Below are 10,947 nucleotides of genomic sequence, written 5' to 3' on the forward strand. Positions count from 1 at the left end.
CTCTTATTATTTAAGAAATACTTCATGAGCACCACTATATGCTCTATGTATAATTCAGATGAAAATTTGGGGGCAGGAGCTGATGTGCCAGCAGGGGAGGCAGATAATCAAAAAAGCAAAGAGAAGTTTTCTAGAATATGCTTTGAAGATAGATAAGTCAAGAGGGAATAGAAAGACTTCCCTGGTAGCACAGTGGATAGAGTCTGCTTGCCAGTACAGGGGACATGGGTTTGATCCCTGGTCCCAGGAAGATTCCGCATGCCATGCAACAACTAAGCCTGTGAGTCCCAACTACTGAGCCTGTGCTCTAGAGCCCATGAGCTGAACTACTGAAGCCCAAGGGCCTGGAGATTGTGCTCTACAACTAGAGAAGCCACTACAATGAAAAGCTCACACACCACAACGAAGAGTAGTCCTCGTTTGCCACGACTATACAAAGCCTGCACAAAGCAATGAAGACCCAACACAGCCAAAAATAAATAAATGAATAAATAAATAATGAAGGGAATAGAAAGGGCAAAGGTGGAGACTTTCCTGGTGTTCCAGTGGTTGGAACTTCATCTTCCAATGCAGGGGGTGCAAGTTCAATCCCTAGTCAGGAAGCTAAGATCCCACATGCCTGGAGGCCAGAAAACTGAAAAGGTAAAACAGAAGCAATATTGTAACAAATTCAACAAAGACTTTAAAAATAGTCCACATTAAAAAAAAATCTTAAAGAAAGGTGGCGAGAGGGTCAGGGAAGTCCACGTCTTCAGCCAGGATTTGAAGAAGGTATCAGAAGGAGCTCTTACCTGGTGACAGGCAGGAGAAGAATCCCAGGCAGAGGGAGCAGTTGTTGCAAAGGCCCTGAGGCAGAAACATGCTTGGGGAGGGAGACGGGGTGGCAGGTGGTGGTCCCTGACCCTTCCCCAGCTTGCCTAGTCCCTAAGATGGGGACTCACTCTAGTGACCGTAGGGCCTGATCCAACCTTGGACACATTTTACTTACTCCACAAAGTGTTAGGGAAATTAAAAGTCAGTTACCAACATTTAAAAATCAAGAGGTTTCATCCTAAAAATCAGTGTTTCCGGCTTCTTTTGGTGTGAGATGACATCCGAGAAACTCAGAGAAACTCTCTCTCTCTCACACACACACACACACACACAAGAGCACAAACCTCCAGGTAACAATATGTGTGTGTGTGCTCAGTTGTTCAGTCATATCTGATTCTTTGCAACCCCGTGGAATGTAGCCCGCCAGGCTCCTCTGTCCATGGGGATTCTCCAGGTAAGAATACTGGAGTGGGTTGCCATGCTCTTCTCCAGGAGATCTTCCCGACCCAGGGATCGAATCCATCTCTCTTATGTCTCCTGCATCTCAGGCAGATTCTTTACCACTGAGCCACCAGGAAGCCCATGAGTCACCCTGTCTGGCACCTCACGTGACTCCTGGAGGCCAGGTAGACAGCAACATGCCCACAGCCACACCCCCAAAGTGGCAGGACAGGACCTGACAGTTCCCACTTTTCTCCCACAGGTGCTGAATTCTCATGTCACAGGGAGCAGCTCCACATAAGCCCCAGGAGGTGACATTCATCTGTTCATGGGTATCTCTGATCCCAGGCTTCCCCCGTGACTCCGCGGTGAAAAAGTCCGCCTGCCAATGCAGTAGACTCAGGCTCAATCCCTGAGTTGGGAAGATGCACTGGAGAAGGGAATGGCAACCCACTCAAGTATTCTTGTCTGGGAAATCCCATAGACAGGGAAGCCTGCTGGGCTACAGCCCATAGGGTCGCAAACAGCACACACACACACACATAAACGTATTTGTATATAATCGTACATGCTTAATGCATACACATATATAAATAAGCAGACACACTGTAAATATGACTGAAGTCAAATCAACCTGGAAGACTAATCCCCAAAAAATTCAAACCCCAAAGGATGCAAGCACTTACATGCACTCCACTCCCTGCAGACTTTCCCCAGGTTCTCAGTGTTCACATTTGTTCCAACCACACAGGGGTCTCAAGTCCTGCCTCTCCCCACCCTAAGCCCCAGCCCCAGCCCAACACCCACTTGGATGGGGCACATTCTAGTCCAGCCTACTTTGGGTATAGCCTTATAAACATCTGTCTATCCAAATGCAAGATCACGTGATTAAAGCTTCAGGGAACAAAGCTGGCAGAAGACTCTAACTGGTGGTCTCCTCAGGCTGCAACCAGCCCTTAAATATATTTTGTCTAACCTGCATATTTTTTTTAATGGGAGCTAACTTTTAATATAGAGCGTGCTGCATAAAGATCCAGGTTGCTGACATCTTTTGAAAGCATAGAAGCAATTGGCTAGAATTATATACAGGTTATCCTGAAATTCTTTTAACTAAACTTTTTTTTCCTCAAAGTAGTACATTTGCAGGATATAAAATTCAGAAGGTACAAGAGGGTGTATGAGGATAAGTGAGTCTCCCTTCCCAGGCATCCCCCAGCTTCTGGGTCCTCCTTTTTAGAAGCAATCATGGGTGCCAATCTCCAAAGATACTTCATTCATTCATAAGTACATGGATATACATTCTTTCTCCCCCTTACAAATGGTAGCATACTCCTCAACACCTTGCTGTTTTTCCCCCATAACAAGATGTCTAGGAGATACTTCAGTTCTGTTCGCCAAGTTGCCATCGTGACTTGTAGTCTCACACTTGTCTTGCTTTACTTGTTCATGATTCTTGTCTGGCCCTTTTGGCAACTGAGCATGCAGACTCTGGCACAGGTGAAGGATGGCGCATCCTTCCTAGCCACCCTGCACGGGTCCCCATTCAAGTTTGGATGCATGCAGTTCCCTGACTTACCAGCAGAGGGAGACACCACTTCATTCCCAAGACCACCAAAGGGGTCTTAAAAGGGACATGGCTATCTTGAAATGTCTGGGAAAGAGATGCTGTCTGCCCAGACACAAAGACCGCCTTAGCTGGGCTGGGATCCTCCCCAAATCAGGCCTCCCTTTCTCTGTTTCTAACTCCCTCTGAACCTCCTGCTTTGACTGAGCCACATCCTGACTGAGCCCCACTCTGTTGAGACTGGCCTCTCCTTGATGGGAATTGGGGGGAGACCCTGTCTTAGTCTAGGGCCTGGGATTGAGAATTTGCCCGAGGGACCCACATAAGAACATATATATCTAGGCAGGTATTCCTTGCCCCAATCTCGTCCTTCCCTGCTGAGAAGTGGTCCTTTCTCCCTGCCCCCAGCAGACAGCCTCCAGCAGAGCCTTGACCTCGAAACCTCCTGTCCCTGTCCTGCCCTCCAATACTCGCCATGGCATCCTTTCTCTGGCCTGGCTCCGGCGGCCTTCTTCCCACCCCCGCAATGGTGTTGGGGGTCGCCTGGAGTCCAGCTGGTGGCCAGTGCAGAGCCACCCCTTTCCTGGCCCTGCCCCTCCCCGTGACCCCAATCCTCCGCCAGCCACTCAAAGGCGCCTTGTTCTCCATCCAGCCCCCAGACAAAAGTCCCTCTGTCTAAAAAGGAGGAATTGGGGGGAGGGGGCACCCCAACGGGAACCAAGTGGGGGCCTGCACAGACCCCAGCCGGAAGGAATGCCATGAGGAGGGTGGGGTGGGGGGGGGAGGGCGGGGAAGGGAGGCCAGCACAGTGCAATGGTCTTATCCAGGGTAACAGGCAGCCCCCACCCCAACGCCCACTGCAGAGACATGTGGCTCCCAGCACCCTAGGGAAGAGCCGCGGCTGGGAAGGTCCGCCTTGAGCTGGGAACCTAGTGTCCAGCTCCCTAGGCTGTGATGGGCAGGATGGGGAGAGGTCATGGTCTAAGGCCCAACAAGCCCCACCCCACCCCCACCCTTACCCCTTGGGCACCCCACCCCCACCTCATGACCTTACCCCCACCCCACCCCCACCCTTACCCCTTGGGCACCCCACCCCCACCTCATGACCTTGGGCCTATTGGCCCATTTTGCTGACCCTCCAACTGTGTCAACAGCAGCAAGTAGCCTGGAGGAGGACCTCAGATCTCCCACAACGCCCAGTCTAAGTAAGAAAGATTACATTATTACAACCAAAGCATGGCCTTCTCCCATCACCCCGCCAGGCAGCAGCTCTGCTATTAAAGACTGGAATATCTCCCCCTTCCCTGTCCTTTCCTGAGGGGCAGGAGATTGGAGAACGCACCCTCCCTGCATGTGAGAGGCCGAGTTCCAGCCCTCATCCTGTTCTCCTTCTGCCCTGCCTAAGGTTGCTATAATCTTGGAGACCCCAGGGGAGCTCCCTGCCACTGGAAGTGGTGGTGGGGGATGAGTGGGAACTGTCTCTTTAAGAGCAGCATGAGGTGAGAGAACCCCTGAGCTTTAGGGAGTCAAACTAGTTCTCTACCTGCCCAGGTTTGCTTAGGGCGTGGTAGCTGTGGATAAAGGCAGGACTCAGGCTAAGCGGCCCACTCTCCCGGAACCCGATCCTCCTCGCAGCCTGGGAAGCACGCAGGTGAGGGGCTGGGGCCCTCTCCCTCCAACTCCTTCTTGGCTCTGCCCCTCTCTCTACTGCTTTCTGTTAAAGATGCCTAGGACCTTCCCACATCAAGGTCCTTCTCTGGGGGAACAGGTTAGAGAACACCTTTCCTCCCCATCAATCTCTGTACAGGGGGCTGAGTGAGCCAGCTGGGGTGAGGGTAAGGCCCATAGATGGGACAGGGTGTCCGGAAGACTGGTGGGTCTGGGTAGATCGGGGTGTCTGCATAGACCCCAGACTGGATTGGGGGATCAGAGGAGATGGGTGGATGACGATGGACTCAGGGTGTCCTCATGTTGGGAATATGCGGGTCCTGAAGTCCTCTAGGCAAAGGGGCTAGAGGCTTCCTGGGGAAGCTCTAAAACAGAGCGGGGAAGGAGATTTCAGGGACATGAGGGAGTCATTTTGCTCATGCCTGAAGGGCCTGGCCACCATCATGGTGAAATAGAGAGACAGACAGTAGGGGGTGGATGGCGGAAACGGTCCTCCCACCACCATTGGGATCTCGGGTTGGGAGAGAGCAGAGAGGGGTGAGTTCAGCCTCCACTGCAGGCTGCCTTCCTCTCCAAGTCTTCACCCCGACCGCAGTCAGTTCTGGAACAGCCGGAGAGACCTCTTTCCACAACAGCCTAAACAGGGCAAGGGAGGGCACATGCCCAAATGCCAGCTCCCAGCGGCCAGCAGTGTGGGACAGTCAGGTGGCAACATGCAGGGGCTAGGGTGTGGCTGAGACCACCCATCGTTGCTCCCTGTGCTGGGCATGCTGGGAGATCCCTGGAGATGGGGTCTATGGAGACCCCCACCAGCTAGGAGGGTTTGGAGGCTCCCATGGAAAGAAGCTTAAGCCCCGAGACTGTGAGTCCTGCAAGACAGTATAGAGCATTAAATTCAATTCACAGGGGTTCTAGGTTGTGACAGCAACGTGGGCTAATCATAGTGCCAATTTCATCAAGCTGCGAAGATTATATGCATGAATAAGTGCAAAGAGCTGAAAAGTGTGCCCAGCGTGGGGTAAACACTCAATCAGACCAGCTCTTATCACCAGCATTAGTGTTACCATGGGGGGACAAAGCCTAGTGTGTTCACTTTAGACAAGTGTCCTTCCACAGACCTGAGCTGGGACCCCCTAAGCCATCCTGCCCACACACCCACTCCAGCTCTGCCCCTGCCCCCTATTTGGCAGGGGGGGGTGGGTGAGGGGTGGGTCCTAAACCCCTTAATAATGTTTCCCAAAGCAACAGGCCCTTTCCTTGCAAGAAATGGGTTTACAGACTGACATTGTGGGTCTGGTATACAGGATGAACGAGGAAGCTAAGAGGGCTTCCCAGGTGGCTCAGTGGTAAAGAACCCGCCTGCCAAAGCAGGTCACATGGATTCAATCCCTGGGCAGGGGAGATCCCCTGGAGGAGGAAATGGCAGCTCTCTCCGGTGTTCTTGCCTGGGAAATCCCATGGACAGAGGAGCCTGGTGGGCTACGGTCATGAGGTTGCAGAGTCAGAGACGACTGAGAGACTGGGCACAGACACAAGGGCGCTAAGCAGGTTCCCAGGATCTGGGGTGGGCACAGAGAGATAAAGGCATCTGTAGAACATTCTGGAAACAGAAAAAGAAACTCAGGGTAGGGGTTCTATGGAGGCTAGAGGAAGTAGTGGGTGAGGGGGCTTCCCAGGTGGCTTATCGGTAAAGAATCTGCCTGCCAAGCAAGAGATACAGTTTCAATCCTTGGGTTGCGAAGATAACCTGGAGAAGGAAATGGCAACTCACTCCAGTATGGTTGCCTGGAAAATTCCATGGACTTAGGAGCCTGGCGAGCTACAGTCCATGGAGTAGCAGAGAGTCAGACACGACCAAACACGCAGAGAGAGAGATAAACAGGGCGCTGTCTCCAGGTGTGCACAGGAGCAGAGCCGGGGATGCAATGGGCTTCCTGCCAGGCTCAGGAGAGGTGGGGGGTATGCTTTGCCATCTGTGAAATAGGGTCTCCAGGGTTCTTGGGAGGTTCCATGAGTAAAAAGCCAGCAAGGTCATTTGGCGGAGCCCAGCAGCGGGTGGATCTAAGTGTTAGCTCTTGCTATCAAGATTGGGACAATCTATGCTGTGCTTTGGCAGTGGGGCAGGGGTAGGGGAGGGGACAGGGGGACGCACGGGGGACTGAAGGTGACGAGGAAGGGAACAGTGGAGTGTTCTTCGTGCTGGGCAGACCTACCTGGGGAAAGAGGAAGTGTTTGCTGCCCCAAGAGCTTGGTGGGAGCAGAGGCAGGGACAGGGGTTGGGGCTGGGACTGGGGTAGAGACAGGACCCGAGGACCAGGGTGGGATGGGCGGGGGTGGGGCAGAAGCAGGATGGTGGGGTGCTGGCAGTGTGGGACAGAAGATAAGGCTGGGGCTGCAGCCAGGCAATTCTTTTCCAGGCCTGCGCCCCGCCCCTCCCTGAGTTCTCTCCACCCCACATCCTGCCCTGAGCAGCCCAGGCCCCAGCCCAGGCTCCAGCCCTGGCCCGGCAAAGTCTGGGCAGGGCGGGCAGGCTCCGAACTGTCTATGGGAGACACTCCTGGGGACCAGGCCTCCTGCCACCTGGCTCCCAACGCTCTATTTCCCACAACACCCCAAGGCCCTGAGAGAGTCAGCCAGGTCTGGTTTAAATCCTGCCTTCTGGCAAGGTGACCTCGAATACCCACTTTCACCTCTGGAACCTCAATGTCCCCATCTGTAAGATGGGGATAACAGTGGGCAGCACCTTCCTCATTTGGTTTCCAGGGTGATTCGCTTAAAGCCTCCAGTCCACATCCAGTGAGTTATTATTGCTCCACCCTCTTCCGGTCTGAGTTCTCACCCAGCCCCTACTGCACTTTCCCACTCCTTATCTCTCAGCCCAGTGAGTTTCAAGGCCAGGCTTTCTGCCCTGGGGTGAGCTGTGTACCCTGGGTGGGGAGCAGAGTAGCAGGAGATTGGGAACCGGAGGCCTCCGGGGGGCCCTGCTGAAGCTGGTCACTCCCCCCAGACCCCACCAGGCCAGCGACCGACATGCAAGAGGTGGCCCTGAGCCTGCTCGTCCTCCTGGCAGGTGAGTGTCCACTCCTGGACTGCCTCTCCCCACATCCCCTCAGCTGGGTGGTGACCATGTGTGCATGTTACTCTCATGCTATCTGCCTCCCCCATGGGGTGGGGAGCTTCAGGACAGTATCTCCTAGAGGGTAGGGAGTGTCACACTGGTGATTTCAAGGGACACATAAAGGAGGACCTCTTACAGCCAAGGCTCACACAGCTCATCATCGTCTTGATGTCTCCTTGATGACATCTTGGAGAAGGCTCGGCCCTGGGCTACCGTATCTTTAACACTCTTAAACACTTTATTACGAGTGGGAAGAGCTTTGTGGTTATGTGGCAATTACCAAAACCCCCCTGGGCCTCAGTTTCCCCATCTGGACAATAGCAGCACCTACTCAGAGAGTCACTATGAGGATTAAACGAGTTACAATTTGCAGAGCACTAAGGGTAGTGTCTGGGACAGAATAAGCACCATGTGTCTATGCTTTAAATATAATTTAAAAAATGTGAATATCCCTTTAACAAAGGGTGAATAGAGCTTAGGCCCAAAGCTAAACAGTCGACTGCTTCTAGCCAGAATTCAGTCCTAGTCTTTTGCTTTCATTGTCTTTGTTTTTATCCATTATATCAAGCAAGACTGGTATTCCATTCAGGATAGTGATGTAAGTTCTTTTTTAAATAAAGTGTATTAATTTTATTAAGTTTAAGGTGTACTGAGTTTATTAAGCTCCAGTACTCTCGGCCACCTGATGCAAAGAAAAATCCTGAGGCTGGAAAAGATTGAGGGCAAGAGGAGAAGAGGGTGACAGAGGATGAGATGGTGGGATGGCATCACTGACTCGATGGACATGAGTTTGAGCAAATTCAGGGAGATGGTGAAGGACAGGGAAGTCTGGCGTGCTGCAGTCCATGGGACTGCAAAGAGTTGGACATGAGGTAGCAACTGAACAATAGATTAAGTTCATAATTAGTAAATCACTTTCAGGGAAATGGGGGTTGGGATGTGGATGTGGCAGACCCAGGAGATGACGGCTGAGAACACCTGGGAGTGGAAGCCATCTGCCATCCCCATAAGACTCTCGCTCGTTTCTACAGGGGGTGTGGGTCAGTCAGATGTCTGCAACATCAGGCCAAAGGCTGACTAGGTGATCAAAAGCCACCCAAATGGAAACCTACTTCGGGGTGGGGCTGAGTGGAGGAAACCCTCACTTTCAAGGTGGAATGTGCAGAAATAACTAGTTTGGGGTTGAAACCCTGTGCCCTCAAGAGGAGGGGAACTGTCCATCAGGGGACCCTTTGCTGAGGCCAAGGGTTCCATGGCCTTGCTCCCAGCTTTGCCGAGGCCAGCACTTCCATCTCTCTCCTTCCCTGCTTCTCCCCACCAGGCCTGCCTGCCTTGGATGCCAATGACCCAGAAGGTGAGCCAGACTGACTCCTCCACCAGTCCACCTCTAAAGTCTCCCTGATGAGCCCTGCATCCCAGCTCTTGTCCTGGATTCATGTTCTTTATTTTTTTTCCTTGCAGATAAAAACAGTCCTTTCTACTATGGTGAGAGCCTCTGCCCCTCCCTTTGCATCCCCCACCCACCCCTCATACCTATTTTGTGCCAAGGGTCCCACACAGGTTGGGTGAGGGTCTGATGGGGGTGACCTCGGGGGTGAGACTAATGGTATACTGTTCGTGCCCCAGTTGAACAGTAAAAACAATGGATTAAGGGAATAAGATGTGCCAGTCTGGTCCTTGGGACTGCCCACATTTTCTTCCACACAGCCCTCCCTCTGCTTCTCAGGTCTCTATTCAAATGTGCCCTTTCGGAGGAGTCTTCCCTGGCCACTCTCCCTCAAAGAGCTCTCCTCTGACTTTCTGTCTCCTGGACCTGCTTATTTGTCTTCAGACCTTCTCTCTACCTAATACCACATTAAATCTCTGTTGCTTGCTGTGTGCAAACTGGAAAGTTAGCACAGGGGGATGGGGGAGCCGTCTGTTCTCTCCACTGCTATAACCCACATCAGAGGTGCCCAAGAGACATTGTCAAGTAGCTGGGGGCTCGGATGGGGAGGGCATGAGCTGGCATGCCATGCCCATGCAGACCCTCTGGGTTTCTCCTAGACTGGTACAGCCTCCGGGTCGGCGGGCTCATCTTCGCAGGGATTCTGTGTGCCATGGGCATCATTGTCCTCATGAGTGAGTGCAGGGGCTGGGGGGGTGGCTGGCAGGGCAGGGCAGGGCTAGGGGTGTCCTTCCCTGACATCCTCCTCTCCCCCTAACAGGTGGGAAATGCAAATGCAAGTTCCGACAGAAGCCCAGGTAAGACGGGTTCCCAGGAGCGTGCCTGCCTCATGCTGGAGATGCTTTTCCAGAGCAAAGAGCTAAATCTCATAGGAAAAAGCCAGGCCTCTGGGCCCTGCCCTGGAAAATTCCTGCTCCTAAGATTTTTCCAGGTTCATTCTTCAGAGCTATGAATCTTCAGAGGGCCTCAAATCCTGAAATGCTTTTGGTCCCCGGGATGGTATAACCCTGTGAAAAAATAGCTAAGGAGCTATGTCAGGGCAAGCTGAGACTCCTCTAGCCATGAAGGAGAGGAGAAACAGGAGGGATCAGAGATCTCACCACTTTTCTTTCCCTAGCCACCGTTTAGGAGATGCCCCACCTCTCATCACCCCAGGTAAGACAGGGACAGAGTAGGGCTGAGAGAACATGGTAGGGTGGGGGGAGATGGGGTGTGTGTGTGTGTGTGTGTGTGTGTGTATGGAGGCACCCTGGGGGGAAATAACTTGATCCACTCTCACAAGCTGACCCTGTCACCTCTCCCAGGCTCCGCCCAAAACTGTTGAGAATGGATCAGCAGAAAGAGCTCCAAGGACTACTCTTTCCCCAAGTCCTGGCTCTGCAAGGGAGCCTGAACTCCAGGATGGAATTCTCCACTCCCTCCTCAGACCGCCTGGCCAGGGCTCCATCTCACCTCTCCCTGGAGGGGTCTCTGTTCAATTTTTACTCTAAAATGATTTTTGTCTCATACCCAAGCAGCCTTGAGCCTCCCTATATTTGCATTGGGGTTTGTGGTGGGAAGGGCAGGAGAAGGTTGATGTGCATGGGGGCTGGCACGGAAGCTGGCAGCTGAATCTCTTCACTGGGATGAGACCACAGGCCTGCTTCTGCATGACCTGGTGGATGGCATGGGGCCCGACCTCTGCCTCTGTGGCCATGGGAACCACACGTGCAATTTAAAATGCTCTACTTGGGGTATATTTTTGAGAGTGAAAGGAGCTCCAGCCAGATGAAATACTGAACCAAGTGGACCCTGGGACCATCCCAAAAAAGCTAGGATGTGGAATGATCCTAGTACCCAGGAGTACCCAGATAGCTTGATTATAATAGTGAGGCCCTATGACCCTCCTAGAGAAGG

General features: G+C 52.7%; 1 protein-coding gene across 3 annotated transcripts; it reads left to right on the forward strand.

Annotated features, from left to right (window-relative positions):
• The first annotated feature begins 4,195 nt into the window (after nucleotides 1-4,195).
• Nucleotides 4,196-10,559, forward strand: FXYD3 (FXYD domain containing ion transport regulator 3). 3 transcript variants are annotated; one of them, XM_086352249.1, is made up of 8 exons: nucleotides 4,196-4,469; nucleotides 7,364-7,556; nucleotides 8,926-8,958; nucleotides 9,066-9,089; nucleotides 9,651-9,725; nucleotides 9,812-9,848; nucleotides 10,169-10,206; nucleotides 10,356-10,559. In XM_086352249.1, exons 2-8 carry the CDS (start codon nucleotides 7,517-7,519, stop codon nucleotides 10,373-10,375), a joined length of 267 nt encoding a protein of 88 aa, XP_086208375.1. In that variant the 5' UTR covers nucleotides 4,196-4,469; nucleotides 7,364-7,516; the 3' UTR covers nucleotides 10,376-10,559. The 3 variants fall into 3 exon arrangements, with proteins under 3 accessions (XP_086208375.1, XP_086208376.1, XP_086208377.1); XM_086352250.1 differs by having other exon boundaries at nucleotides 4,320-4,469; nucleotides 7,494-7,556; XM_086352251.1 differs by lacking the exon at nucleotides 4,196-4,469 and adding an exon at nucleotides 7,255-7,282 and having other exon boundaries at nucleotides 7,494-7,556.
• Nucleotides 10,560-10,947: the final 388 nt, after the last annotated feature.

The sequence above is a fragment of the Bos grunniens genome, chromosome 18 (genome assembly GCF_055505025.1).
Source record: "Bos grunniens cultivar Pamir isolate PY7600 chromosome 18, Bosgru_T2T1.0, whole genome shotgun sequence".
Classification (NCBI taxonomy): domain Eukaryota; kingdom Metazoa; phylum Chordata; class Mammalia; order Artiodactyla; family Bovidae; genus Bos; species Bos grunniens.

Bases quoted from the DNA above. Each gene is read 5' to 3' on its own strand.
- FXYD3 (XM_086352249.1), top strand. From the start codon at position 7,517: ATGCAAGAGGTGGCCCTGAGCCTGCTCGTCCTCCTGGCAG. The intron at 8,959-9,065 runs GTGAGCCAGACT...TTTTCCTTGCAG, and splicing joins GGATGCCAATGACCCAGAAG to ATAAAAACAGTCCTTTCTAC. The intron at 9,726-9,811 runs GTGAGTGCAGGG...TCCCCCTAACAG, and splicing joins GGGCATCATTGTCCTCATGA to GTGGGAAATGCAAATGCAAG.